This window comes from Lytechinus variegatus, chromosome 18, assembly GCF_018143015.1.
Source record: "Lytechinus variegatus isolate NC3 chromosome 18, Lvar_3.0, whole genome shotgun sequence".
NCBI classification, from domain to species: Eukaryota; Metazoa; Echinodermata; class Echinoidea; order Temnopleuroida; family Toxopneustidae; genus Lytechinus; species Lytechinus variegatus.
This window is the reverse complement of record NC_054757.1, coordinates 21,921,709-21,936,607: the sequence shown is the minus strand read 5'-3', so window position 1 is coordinate 21,936,607 and position 14,899 is coordinate 21,921,709. Positions and strand designations below refer to the sequence as shown.

The window sequence follows — 14,899 nt, the reverse complement described above, 5'->3', positions numbered from 1 at the left end:
ATTCGAAGGCACGCTTGCATCCAAGCAGGATGCAGTGTTAGAATAGAAGATGAATACATGGGATGTGGGATGAATGTTTGATGGGTAAAGCCACTCCTGATCTTTAAAAAATCTGTTGTAAGGCATTTTTTATGATTCCTTGTTGTGTAATGTTGGTACCGATGAAAGCACTCGATATATATGTGAAAAGTATTCAGAATCAAAACAGCATAATGGAAAAAGAAAAGGAAGAAGGAGGTGAAGATGAATATGAGAGAGAACAGGAGGAGGAAGAAGGGCGGAGGGGGCAAAATTTAAGAAAAATTGAAGACTTGTGGAAGCGTCGTGGTGTAGTGGTTCTGACTCTCGACTCATCAAAGAGTCATGTATTCGCATCCTAGCATCCTTTGGCAAGGCGTCCATCCACGCTTTGCCACTCTCCACCCAGGTGTTAATTGGGTACCCTGTAGGTATGGATGCGAAAGCCTGTGTAGTATGCCCAGCAATTGAGTCTTGGAACTCTTGTTGGAATGCTTCCCAGGGATTGGAGAAAGTGCATGCATTGTGTGCGGGCATGTCAGAATCCGATGACCAGGGTTATAGTATTCCCGTGAAGCGCTTAGAGACGTCGTTTAGATGTATTACGTGCCATATAAAATTGGAATATATTATTATTAAAGATGAAGGAGAAGGTGGAAGAGAAGCAGGAAAAGTAAGAGTGGGGAAGGGAAAGGAAAGGATGCAAGAGAAATGGATTAAAAACCAAGAAGAGAATGATTTACAAAAGTAGAAAACTTTGTTGCTATGCTAGGAATACCTAATGCAATCTACTCTAATCACAGAGAGAAAATTTGTAAGTTTCCAGTTCTCTGTGAAACATGGCACATGTTCCGTCTGAACACGGAAATCCAATTCCCGACTTGTAGCTCGATCCACTATCTAATCCGGTCATCTCCCGACACGTCAGCACTTCGATTCAGGTGCATCAGTGCACATGATAGGGAAATACTATATGCTATCCTCGTTGTCATTGAAATGTGGGTATATATAGGAACTGCTCACACACAACATGCCTTGAAATGACATGGAAAAGAGGAGTTGTTGGTGGGCTTTAGAAACCTTTACTGCAAAAACACCGGTGTTAATTTAACACCAGCCCGGTGTCTATATTGAAAAAAAACAGGGAAACGTTGAAACAACACCAGTAAAGAATCAAACCAATGTTGGTTTAACGTTGTTTAAAGTGTTAGTCTATCATCTCTCTTGGGTTTTCGGATATAGTTACCAAACTGAGTGAAACTGATGTTAATTAACACAGGTATTTTTGCAGTTTTGTATCTCAAACTTTAATAATTTGAAGAATAGCTCAGCCTTTACAGGTATGGTGGCGACCCCATTTGTCTGAAAACGATCTCCTTATTCCTATACGGAAAAGAATGTTTCCACTTCATGCTATAATTCTGATATAGAGCCTTTTTTGAGCCATCTTTGAAATTACAAAATTTTGAGTATTTAACGACCAAATGAGTGTGTGTAAAGAGATTAAATGATTACTGGTTATGCCATTAGCTTCTCTGAATATTTTGAATTACTGCTAAAAAAATACTAAAAAATCCTGGGCAAACCAGCCAAAGTTCTAGGCAAACTATACCTTTTTACGATGTATTTTATATCACTTTATTAGTTCTTGTGTATTCAAGATCAGCAGACATTGCGATAACAAATAACAAGTGTTAAACTTTGTTTTAGTGGAAATATAAATATTTTGGTGATTTTGAACGAGTACTGCATTTTAGTGCAAATGAAGTAGTAATTATGGTCACTAAGTAGTATAAAGTGTAATATAGGACCACATTAGCTCTTTATGCTGACTGATATTGCATGAGTAGAAGAGGCTGAATTATAATATTGTTTGCCTCAAAATTTATTGTTTGAAATAAGTTTCATCAAATTGCATGTTAAAATACATGACATTGCTTTGGCGTATGCCCAAATAGAAAGTGCACCTATACCTGTAAATCTATCCCTCTTAGGGTGTGTTTATGCTTCCATTGCGAGGACAGAATCAGCGTTTTCAAACGTTGATTCAAAACCGATCGTTAACGTGGTTCTGGGAGTGCTGTTTATGCTTAACTTTTCAGAGGCGAAATCATGATTTCCAGCTGGCTTCGTAGGAAAGCGAGGTCAAACTGGGCCCCCTTTTTCGAAAGTTTTTTTTCCGAGTGTTGCTATTACGTGGAGACAACATGGAGCAATGCAACTGTATTAGCCCGCGGATTTTCATCTTACCGGAAGCATGTACCAAATGACATCATTTAAACACGTTTACGATCGTGGTACTGTTTATACTTCCCCAGAAAGCCTGATTCTGGTCAAACGACGTTTACAAACGCACCTATTTGTGAGTTTACGATCAGTGTTTTGAAACAGCTTTTAAATGAAAGTAAGCATGGACGCAACAGTATTTTGGATTAATCACGTTTGGAAACACTGATTCTGGCCTGAAAAGTGGAAGCATAAACACGGCCTTAGAACACACCACTGATTAGGTTTCAGGTCTATAAGCATGGCAGAGACACACAAAATATTAGAATTTCTCCCCGGTTTTCAATTTCATAAGAAAAGTAAGGTACTGAGCATTTGGTTACATGGAGCCAGATCCAAAGTAATTCTTTCCAAGCAGATAGTTTACCCCCCAATAATATTTGTGAGGTAATGGGTGTGGGTGCGCTTGTCATGCGCCATGTTTTTCAACAGCAATGCAAACCTTGACTCGAACACAGTCAAAAGCGACAGGAATAAAGAGGATATCATAGGATTCGTGCCATGCTCAATGATTTTCCCCTGTCTTGATTAATTAGTAAGTATAATTTTATTCATTTAATAACTTTATTTACTACTGAGTAAGTTTATTTTAAAGTATGAACTAAGTTCTAAGTTCTGAAGGAAGCAAGTTATTCTTGCAACAAATATGAACCATTGCGAACCTATGCCTGTCAAACACTTAAAGTGTTGTAAATCTCTTGTACCCGTACGGTATATTTAGTTCCCCTTAGACTTCTGATTGATTTTAATCATAAATCACAAAGTCGATTGTATGTTTATGGTGATGTGACCATAATTGACTTTCAATTACATGCAGCCTTCTTCAAGATGCTAATGCATTGACACTTCGGTGTGAATTCAGCACATTTATGTTTTCACTGTTGCATGAAGCTTTCCAAGAGGATACATTTTGTTGAATATTTGACCTCCATGTAGGCTCCTGAATGCTTCTAATCTCACAATATTTCTGAGTCTTTTATGATCTCACTGATTATCAAAACTTAATTCAATCACATACTTTTCAGACACAAAACAAAAATGTGTTTTTTCCACTTTAACCCTCTGAGGATTTGAAAAAATAGTGACAATATAATATAACCATAGCATTGACTGGAAATCCCTTATATTAAGGAGCAAATATTTTTTTGTAATTAAATGACATAGGATGGAAAAATCTCCTGACGTATAAAAGTTCAAGTGGCGTCAGAGTCCATGCAGCAATGACAAATGTGTGTTAACCTACCAGTAAATTGTTAGAAGAAAGTATCAAATTCATGATTGATTTGAAGAGAGTTCACAGTTTCTTAGTATCAAGGATAAACCGTGCTTATAGAAAACAAGCATTCCGAATACTTGCTGTCAGTTTGTTTTCATGGGAGGTTATCGCTAATTTCCTTTTTGACAGTACATTTCAAGTTTCTGTCAATATATTCATACATATCAAACCGGGCCATAAATTTTGATATTTTGCGGCAAGGCCCCTTTTTGGTAGGGCACATTCATTGTTTCAGCATAAATGGGACAGAAAGGCCCAATAAATCCCAAATGACAATGAGAGCAGCATTGATTTAGACCAATTAAAAGATTGAAAAAAAAGAAAGTTCCAAGGTTGTGGCTTTCTTTATGGCAGTGGTAAATTTAGGGCCTGATATACATATAGGGCTGGTAGATGTTGGCTTTTTATTACCACTCACTCAGAAGGGCCGTCTGCACCATCCCGAGTTTTCAAATTAGCGAGCTATTTCTGATCCAGCAAATTATCCCGATCTGAACAATTTCGAGATTATTTGCAATGGAGACGCAATTATCACGCTAGTTCGTAGGATTAATCTCGAGATTGCAATTCCAAGTCAACTTGGGTCATCTACCCTGTCAACATTTTTCTTAAATATATTCCAATGAATATAATGCTATGAAGTTGTTGTTATTTTAAATAAGCAAACTAGTCACTTTTGACTATTGTTAATTTGCTATTGAATTTGCTTTCCCCTTTCACTATATTTGTTGAACAGTGGGTATAATTTTTAGTTAGGAAGTTTAAAGTTTCTCAGAAATCGTGCAAGACCACCTCTCCTGCTCTGTATGAAAACATCCCTATGTTTTTCAAATGTGAGCACGGGGCGCTCTATCTGATACCTCTTAAAACATTGAAAATTCCAAAAGTTAATTTACATGTATGTAAAATCTGATCAAATATTTTTTTTTCTTTATCCCCAATTTTTTTCCCATTTATAGTAGTAAATACTGACAAACTGTTATGGATCTTTAAGAACTTCATTATATTATAAGTTGATTTTTTTTCTTATTCTGATGAGAAACTATTATTTTTCCACCTTGATAGTGAATATGACCATTTTCACTCCTATCTGTGTTACACTGAAACTCATTTTAATGATCTTGGTAAATGTTGATATAGGAGAAAAGAAAATTATCTTTCTTTGACAGGAAAGGACAATGGAGAAGTGTATAGTGAACTTACATACTTTTTGTTTATGATTTTTCTTGGTCGTTTCCTTCCCTATTCGTAGTTCCTCTTCATGTTTGAAATTAATTGGTCTTCCTTCTTCTATTATCATCATCTTGTGGTTAAGATAGTTTGTGTGTGATCAATTGTGGGTTTATCCCTTCCTCATTTTTATTAGCCTGAAAATGATTCTTGGGAATCAACGTACATTTTAGAATATTTGCTGCATTTTGGCAGCTTGGTACTTGGCAGTAACTCGTTTATGTGAGAAGTCATGTGTAAAGATGAGAGATGAAAAACTTCAATATCGAAAAGGGAATGTGGGTTTTTCTTTTTGTATTATATCATTTTATTTTTTTGCAAAGGCCTGTGTAAAGATAGAGTGCCTTGACTTGCTTATTAGGTTTATTGCTTTGAGGAGTGTTGTGGCCCAGTGGTTTAGTCTTCTGATTTTGAAACAGAGGGTCGTGGATTCGAATCCCAGCCATGGCATAATTTCCTTCAGCAAGAAATTTATCCACATCGTGCTGCACTCAACCCAGGAGAGGTGAATGGGTACACAACAGGAGCGCTGAAAGCCAGCTTGAGCTAAAGCCGGGGTAATAATTATAATGATAAAAACAATGTGCCTCGGAATAGAGTATTTATAGATAGATGGCATTATATAACTGCCTATTATTATCATTATAGCAATCACTAATTTTCTACAAGAACTGCTTGGCACAGGATATAAATTAATATGTTAAATTGCTGATATTTTCATTTGAAAACAAAAAAAAGTGATTGCTTCCACATTTGGAATCTACAAAATTCATAGAACTATATACGTTCAAGTACATAATAGACAGTATTAATAACAGGCACATTATATTCTTAATTTTTTAGTGGTCTAGCATTTTCCATTACATGCATGGGTGTGATTTTGTGTGGGGAATGTTGTGGTTTTTCAGCAATATATTTCATATTAATTTCTCATTGCTTGGTAAATTTTTTATGTGTTATGAATATATTAAATTGTAGCTTTTTCTTTTAATGTATTAGAAGAATTGATTCATTTCTAAAAATTTTTGAATGTGGAAGGGGAATGAAGAAAAACAAATTTATTGTTATCCAGTCTCCCTTTATCACTGATATTCTCTCATAGAAAAAAAAAGTGGTTGATAGTTGTTGGATTGAAACAAGGATATAGTAATATTGTCACTCCTTTCGGATGGTTAAATGTTAGTGAACCACTATGTTTTGTTGAATCACCAAAGAGTTCTTATTGGAGAGTTTTATAATCATGATTTTGCAGTTAATAGTAAAAGACTCTTTTTGTTTAAAGTTGTAGGGATTTCCCATGCCCTTTTCTGCTTTTGACCCTATTTCAGGTGCGGAGAATATCTTTATTTCCTATTTTTAAGAAGAACAGGGGAAAACTTGACGTTCCAGAGATGGTATATGAAATTTGTTATTGGTGTTCTCCCCACGGTTTCCAGTATTTTTGTTTTCATTTCCGTAGATTTCAAATAGTCCTAGATGTATAGACTAATTTATTTTGGTGTGGTTTCATGACTTGTATGAGTGGAAGTTGCTTGCCTTGGATCATTTTTAGAGCATTTGCTGTGGATTTTTTTTTCAGTGATATGGTGTAGCTTATTCAACTAAAGAAAATATGATCAAATTGACAAAGTATGAAAAATACAGGAGTTAAGCATTGCAAATTCTGAAATACCTTTCCAATATTACACAGGATTTTAGTAGGACCACTTGTTTTTATTATATTCTTCATTCCAATTAAAGGATGAATAGATGCAATACTTCTTGAATTTAATCAAATAGCTAAAGCCTGGCAAACGCTACATGACAATTTGAACAAAGGAAATGCTGCTTTGACATGTTAAAGCAGAAATTATCCTTTATTTCATGACATCCTATTTTTTTAAAACAATAGGCTAAATATCAAGATGACTACAATGCTCTGTTAGGTATACAAGTGCTAGAGAAAAAAAGACATTTTGAAAAAATATATTTAATCTCTATTAAAGCCTGCATTGGCTGTAGTACATTAGTCATAAATTAGGCCTTAGATTGGTTGTGCTATACAGACTAGATGATTATCTTCTTTGAAATATACATATGTGTACATGAACCTTGAATAGCTGTGTAATATTTTCAAGTATGGATGTCTGAATGTACGGTGTATTTTACAAGTTGAATTGTCTCGATAGAGGGATATAGATCTCAGCATACGCGTCTTGTTATAAGATGGAAACTTGATACAAGGAAATATGAATTGAAACTACCAGCAGAGAGAGAGGGCCTTTTTATACCAACAATCTAGAGTTTCAGATCTTAAAGGTATAGTGCCATTCTTTTCACAGACTTCACTTTATTTTTAGTTATGATATCAACGATTTCATGAGATGATGATTTTTTAGTGTACATGTTAGCCATCAAGGCACATGCAAAATATTAGGATGAAGAAAAATGAAGGGTATGCAAAATTTTCTTTGAAAATTGATGGTAATTCTACATTATTGCATTAGAAATTAGATCTTTAATTGTTCTCTCACAACAGACCTAATGGTCAAGTGCTGGTAATGATGGTTTAGCAACTATCTTGACCACTGAGGACCGTAATACTGATATACTGTAATAGAGACCAGGTGGACCACAATATAGCTTTTATAGACCAACCAAGAACTGTTATCTTTATTTCTTTCCAGAATGGTAAAGACATCCTTTCAACTTGAATCTAACCAGCATTTTATTATGAGAGCTCCTTTTTTTTAAATGAATGTTTGGTATTCACAAGACCTGATGATTTTTTTTCTTAAACAAAATTCAATATCGCTCGCTTGTCCTTTAAAATCACATAGAAAATAACTGGGCATACAGGCTGTAGACATATCATAAAACAGATACTTTAAAAACAATATTTTCATATTGTAAGTGAATAAGAAATATGAACACCACTCAACTGTAATGATTATTATCCAAGCAATGATATTGTAATTTTCTTTCATAGTATGATTAGATGCGTATGAGTAATGTCCAGGTACCAGTAAATGGATTCATATTGCAAACAAATTTATTTTCACACATACACACGGAGTAGGATTTTTTTTCATAGGATGGTTATGTTTTTGATGTGTTTGATACCGTTTATCATGTGCTTGATGAGTTGAAGTGTTGTCGTTGTTTTTAGAATGTTTCATGTGCTATCACGTTTCCAAGGTTTTTCAGTCATGTGATGTATTACTAGCTATGAGGAGCGAGTGTTAAATTGAATGATAAACATGAAATGCCCGATTCTTGCCTGAGAGGCTGATACACTTAAATAGATTTTGTTGATGATATGCAAAATTTATCTCTCAGTTCATGAAAAAAGGATCTTTCTGATGCTGCACCTTCATGGATCACCTGCAAATAAAGACCCATTGACCTGTATTCTGAATTTAGGTTTAATTTACACCACGGTCTAACTCTGTTTGCAAACAAACAAACAAAATTATGGGGAGCCAAAAATTCAAAAATTATGTTTCTGTTGTATTTTTCTTATGTTTAATATTTTACTTTCATTATGAAGAAAATTACTTCAAAATACTATTATGTATAATTCCCAGATTATTATGGACAATTTTGGTGTCATATGAAAACGAAGATTGAATGTGTACTGTTAGGGATTCGTGCCCCAATTGGCTCTTAATTCATAGTTAACCACAACTTTAAACCAGGGTTCAATTTGAACCCGACTTCAGAATATGGGCCATTTTGTCTCTCATGAAAGAATATCAATGACAGGCGTTTTTTAACTCTTGAATATGCATTATGCTAATTTAGGAGAGAATAGTGCATTGTGGGTTCACACCGTGACACCATCTTCATTCCGACTTACGGAATGCACTTAATGATAGTGTTATGATGCTTAAAAGCAATCTGGTACTGTGCACTTACTAGGCTTTGAACTTGGACCATGTTCTGTCAATTTACAAACAAACAAAAAAATTCTGAAATCCACCTTTCCTTCTGAACTATTAGCTAGTCTTTATACCACCAAACTAGTGCCCATACTTATTATAAAGCACCCTTAAAATCTTGTCAAGTGACTATTAACTGCTTATGTAATTACTTGACAAGTTTCTTTGTGAGGTTTATGAATGTGGACCCCAGTTTAAAAACATTCAGTCTTTGAGAATTGTCCAGAACAAGGCACCTTTTTTTAGTTCATTGCACATTTTATTTCGTAGCACATTAAAATATATAACTGCACATTACATTTTATTTACATCACAAATGAAGTTTCTTTCTGCTAAATTTAGATTTTATTTAAATGAAATGTCTTGTCTTTATGGAAACATTCTTGCATGTGTCAAGTGTTTTGTCTTTCAGTTGAATTTCATTCAAACCGTTGACCTGTTTGTTTTTAATGACGATCTTGCTTTTCATGTTGTTTCCATTTTTTTTCTCTCTCTCTCTTTGATACACGCTGTGTATCTGTGCTTTCGACGCGATATGATTTAAATTTTTTGATGCACGCTTCCTGACCTGTCTATAAATTTGTCGAATCTGAACGCGTAAATGTGAGTATGCATGGCCCGAGAAAACTCAAGCATTCTTGCACTCCGTTTGCCCCTTGTGTTTTTTTTTTTTACAAAACGAAAGTGAATGCGCACACAGAAATGATGTATACATGTGCACCATCTTTTGACGTGTTTTATTTTTATTCATGTATGCTGTGTCGGTAAAGGCAGGGTTAATCATATGCACTGTATGTTTATGACTGCCGTGATCATATAACTTCATCATTATGTGATACGTTACAGTTATTGTTCATTATAAAAAAGACTTTTTCCCTTACATATATTACTCTTTCCCGTTTTATGTATATATTCCTAAACCATTATCCAAAACCTATTCAGTTATACCACACTCCCTATTTAGAAATAGAAGTAAATGGTGAGAGCGAAAGATTATTAAAAATATGCACACATACAGTTTAAACGAGAAACATAATAGAGGCATACTCACTGATGCATGCACTATTGAAAGTGAAAAATGCAAACATGATGAAGGTTTTGATTTCCTAGCAATATATTCTATTATTAGCAATAAAATCTAATACCGGTACTTTATATTTTTAGTGTGATTGTGCGTATCTGTATTAAGTGTTACCGGCGAACTGGCATATTTTTACTAACAACCTATTTTGCCTCATGAGGGTCTCTTTTTGACCCAAAATTTAAATCCTCATTATTGAAGGTTTGCTGATACAGAATAACGCTCAAGAATCAATATTTGCATTTTTTTCTTGTCTCAATCATTGGATTGCTCTATACTGTAAAATGAAGAGTGAAATTGTTAGTTGGTTGATAATGATTTATGAAAAAAATCAGGAAAATTCAATAATCATGACGATATTTAGTACTACAGAATTACCTTGATTACTTTTCTAGTTTTCAATAAATAAAGAGTAATGCAGATATGTGCCAATGCATAATCAGTCATGTAATTTTATTATGATTAATTGAAATTAGTTGTATAAGACTAACACAGTCTAACTTGTATCCTTTTAACACAATAAAAACAATTTTCTCTATAATTCTGTACTTCTCTAACTATTTCTCTCTGTGTATCTTTCTGTCTGTCTCTCTTTCACTTAAACTCTTTCTTTTTCATCATACATGATTGCATAATTTCATCTTTTCAAACAAGTGTTTCTCTATTAAAAGCATGCTCATGAAATGTTTTATCAAAGGATGCATTCATTTTATTTTTATCATTTTCCTCATGAATGTCAAAGTAACATGATCTAACTTCAATCAACCTAATCAAATAACATTCTGAGATGTGTCAAAATCATGCATATCCTCAGCTAGTTCTTGGCCCTGTCTTATCTTTTACCCCTTTCATAAACCTATCCTCCAATTAGCCGCCTAAGAGTAATGCGGATAATTCAATAAAAATTGCGTTCATAAACTCCGAAAATAATCCGCACTATTTTTATGAGCGCTCGTCCTGAAAAAGGAGGATAATCGTTATGGCAACCGCACACACCCCCTCCGATGCGGTTGCGTTGGAAAAAGGTGACCTTGTGACCGCTCCATGTCAATTATCCGCATTACTTTCGAAATGCGTTCATAAAGTCAAAATCTGGTCCCGATGCTGCTATTATGCGGATAATAGCAGTATCAAAATAATGCGGATAACTCTGGTCCTCCTACGATTTTACGACCAAATTATGCTGCTATTAGCCGCATAATTGGGTTTATGAAAGGGGTATTTGATACAATAACTTGTACAATTGATTTTAACAGATTGTCCATGTCAAACCACATGCTGAAAATTGAAATCAATATCAGTATTGCAAATTTGTAATTCTGCAGGGCCCTGATCTAAAAACATATGTTTGTTTATTTATTTATGTAAAAACATATAACACTTTTTATACCAAGTTCTCAATATTAGCTGCCTTTCTGGCAAAATGATATCTGTTTTCAGGTAAAATGATATTTACTACATCGTCTTGCAAACGCTCTTTTGAGAGAACACATCTTTTATATAAAATATGGATAAAAATGACACACCTTCCTGTAGGATGTTCCATCAGTTTGACGGATGACAATTTGTGAAACACGTCCTAGAAACCTTGGGGATGGTTGTGTGCATGATTCGCCGAAGCTACTACCTTTATTGAAGATACTTTTTAGGCCCTGTAGCACAGATCTTAGTTATCAATCATAACTCACCATGGGACTGATATTTACAATTGATTGTATTTGTCATAGTGAGTGCAATCAATTGTGAAAATCAACTGTTGGAGTGATCGCGAGGCTTTGTGCAACAATCTGCCCCCAATTTCCTTTCCAATGACAATCACACATCTGCCTTGACATTCAACAAATAATATTGAGAGGAGGTTTCACTTAAGCAGCACATTTCATTAAATTTACTAGTTTCTGAGTGTATCCTCCCTCAAAAGGGACGTGGCAGAAAGAGTTGCGACTCATAAAATCAATCGCAAGTCCCAAATACACCATCTGATCGGTTGGATATCAAGTTGAGATTGATGTTGGGAGTTACGTTTGATCGCAACTCCTACTGCAACAGCCCCCTTATTTGTTTTTCTACTAAACTGTGTGTGTTTCCCTTAACATAGAGTGCCAATTAATGACAGGGCTGGTTTTATGATTGATTGCATTATGTATGATCAATCATAAAAATCATTCCCAGCATTCAATTGCTAAGTTTTTTGTAACAGGGCCCTGACCAACCGTTTCCTTCGCTTTTATTTTCAACATTGTGCATTCGATTTCTTTGAAATTCATACGCTTGCTTTGTATTTTTACTTAACCCCTTTGATCCTAAATTCCAAGTGATTCATCTAACCTAATATGCTTCTCTGATTCTGCCTTGCCCTCAATTCTTGACTAATCAATTCACGTTTCAACATCTAATTGTGCTATCGTGTGAAGAAATTTGATTGTTTTGTGTGTGGAATTTAAGTGATTTCATCTTTCTTTTGCTTTTAAATCAGTGAATGATGAATGACGTAACATATTTGAATTAGAAAAAAAATTATGAATGCATCTTTTGATATAATTTTTCTCTGAAGTATTTCATATGTCAGTGAATTTGATAGAGGAGACTAAAATGAATTGAACAGGCTTTATAATGAAGTTGTCTTTTCAATATTTGGGTTGAGAGAGAAAACAAAGACGAACTGATAACCATTCAGGCTAATTACAGATGCAGTTGCTTCAACCTTCTTATATAGAATTTATACCTCTAATTTGATGGTAACATGAGTTTATCATTTTCATCCATTAATTTAAGTATAAAGCATACCATTCAATTACCAGGGAAAATATTAATTGTAAACTTCTCAGGCACATTTTGAATACATTTGCTTCCAACTTTACATGTGAACTGTCCACTCTTTTCATATTCGCGTGGATTTTTAATTTTCTTCTAGAAATACAACAAAAAGGACCTCGACGATGTCCAGATTATTATGGATAACAACCCCGAGACCCATCCTCGACACTTGTTGGCACTCTCCGCCCACAACACTCCGACACATACCGTTAGCAGTGGGGACCGTAGTTCCATGCATAGTAGTATGAGTAGTAGTTACTCAGACATCTATTCTGCAGCAGAAAACCAAGATTTAGATCTGAGTGGCCTTGTGGAAAGCACCGTGGATTCAGATGAAGAAGAATCTAGTGAATCAGGGGTAAACAAAAATATTTAGCAACTCATTTTTGTAGTGATATTTAATGATAATTCTATAAATTTCAGGTGAAAATATTATTTTCCAATTTTAAGTTATATGAAAGAAATTGATTGATTAATTGAATTCAGATTCTTCATCTGCTTCGAACAAGTCAATATGACCAGCTCAAGCTTGTGATTGATTGATTTTCATAATTGGGGTCCCTCAGTATTGTGTGCTTGCACCTTAATTGTTCAGGGGCAGACAGTCATGTGTCCACAGTATCAGGGGTTCCTGTTTCTAGGCATATGAATGCATGCTAAGTTGCCTTTTGACTATAGGGTGTACACTGCACTCTGAGGAGGAACATACTTCATAGATTGCAGGTACATCAGTGAAACACATTGCCATGTTTTTAAACATTTGAACAGACATTTGAATTCTATTGAAATCACCAATTGCATCGAGCATTTTGAATCCTATAAACAGCCAACAGTCACCTATCAAGATTGAATATTGCTATTTTTTAAGCCTCATGAAATCTCTTTGAACTTACAAGAATAATCCTAAGTGCCAATCTTTATCTTGTCGATTTGAATTTTCCTTTTAGTCTCTTCTCGTGAGGGATCTTGTCCGAGATTGTTTGGAGAAAGACCCGATGCATCGGACAGAGGATGAAATAGGTAAGAATATTATTTCACCTGGCTCCTGCCATTAAAAAAAGTTTAGCTGATTTTTACCTTTTTTAGTAAAGACATGATAGTGATGATAGTAAAGTTTAAGAGGAAATTCACCTTGACAAAAAGTTTATTGTAAAAATAGAAACACTAATAAAAAATATTGGTGAAGGTTTCAGTTAAATCCATAAAATATCAAAAAGTTTAGAATTTTAATATTTTGATTATTTTGATTTGTGAGCTGTCCTATTCGAGCAGCTTTCCCACATATCATATGGTAAAAGATCAACTAAATGTCATTTTGTCAAAATATTTAATATAGTTTTTATTGTACCTTCAAGAATATCAACAGACAAATCATTTTACACCCCATCCGGGTGACGGACCCTATAGGTAGTTGCTAGAGAAGATTTGTTGTGTGATAGATAACACAAGGCTCGACATTAGCGGTGGCCCGGGGCCACCCAAAATTCATCTCGGGCAACCATTATTGAAAAAATGTTAAGTTTTGGTTGCCCGATTCGGGCAACCAATAATTTTCAAAGTAGCGCAATTTTTCTCCCGATTTTGCATGCATTTATCAACCTTCTACAGTTAAAATTGCAAGCCAATTCGTCATGCGCCTTTTTTGTTAATCTACACACAAATACACACACACAAAGAGTGCATAGTCATGACAGTATGTAGGCCTACCGCTAGCATACAGTAACTATTATTCAGCCGGCCGCGCCGGCTGTCTGGCTGAGCTTTGCATGCATGAAACCAATGCAGCTAGCTGTGCACGAGCAGACTATTCAGACCCAGGGAGCTGCGATACGAAATGTTACTGCTAAGAAATCTTCCCCAGAACTTTGGAAATCTACGTCAAAGTCACATTTTACACCAATGAAATGCCCTTCTACAGTCCATATTACTGAAACCTGATTAATTGCAAGCATTAAAAGGAGGAATTATGACCTCTCTTTTGACTCAAAAAGACCGATTTCCAAATGCATTAATACACATAGGTGAGTACATCACAGTCCCATATGTGCATTTGTATGTATGTTGATATTTGGTTTATTTCGAAGCTGTGTCTCTTTGAGCCAAAAATAAATAGGCCGCTCTTTCTTTCTTGTTTACAAATGACTTCTTAAACCACTCTTAAGGAAGTAAATACTTTGGGAAGGCATTTCATTGATATGACATGTGATTTTTTTTTCCATCATTTTGTCAAATATAGGGAAGGAATTGTCTCACTGTTTTTTCCAGATAACT

The 14,899-nt window shown here is 34.9% G+C and overlaps 1 protein-coding gene across 1 annotated transcript in view; it reads left to right on the top strand.

Moving 5' to 3' along the window:
- The window catches only part of LOC121431636 (rap guanine nucleotide exchange factor 2-like), a 137,690-nt gene that overhangs the window by 80,273 nt on the left and 42,518 nt on the right, over positions 1-14,899 (top strand). Inside the window, 2 exon segments of the mRNA XM_041629234.1 lie at positions 12,726-12,986; positions 13,576-13,648. Of these exon segments, the coding sequence (XP_041485168.1) occupies positions 12,726-12,986; positions 13,576-13,648 (334 nt within the window).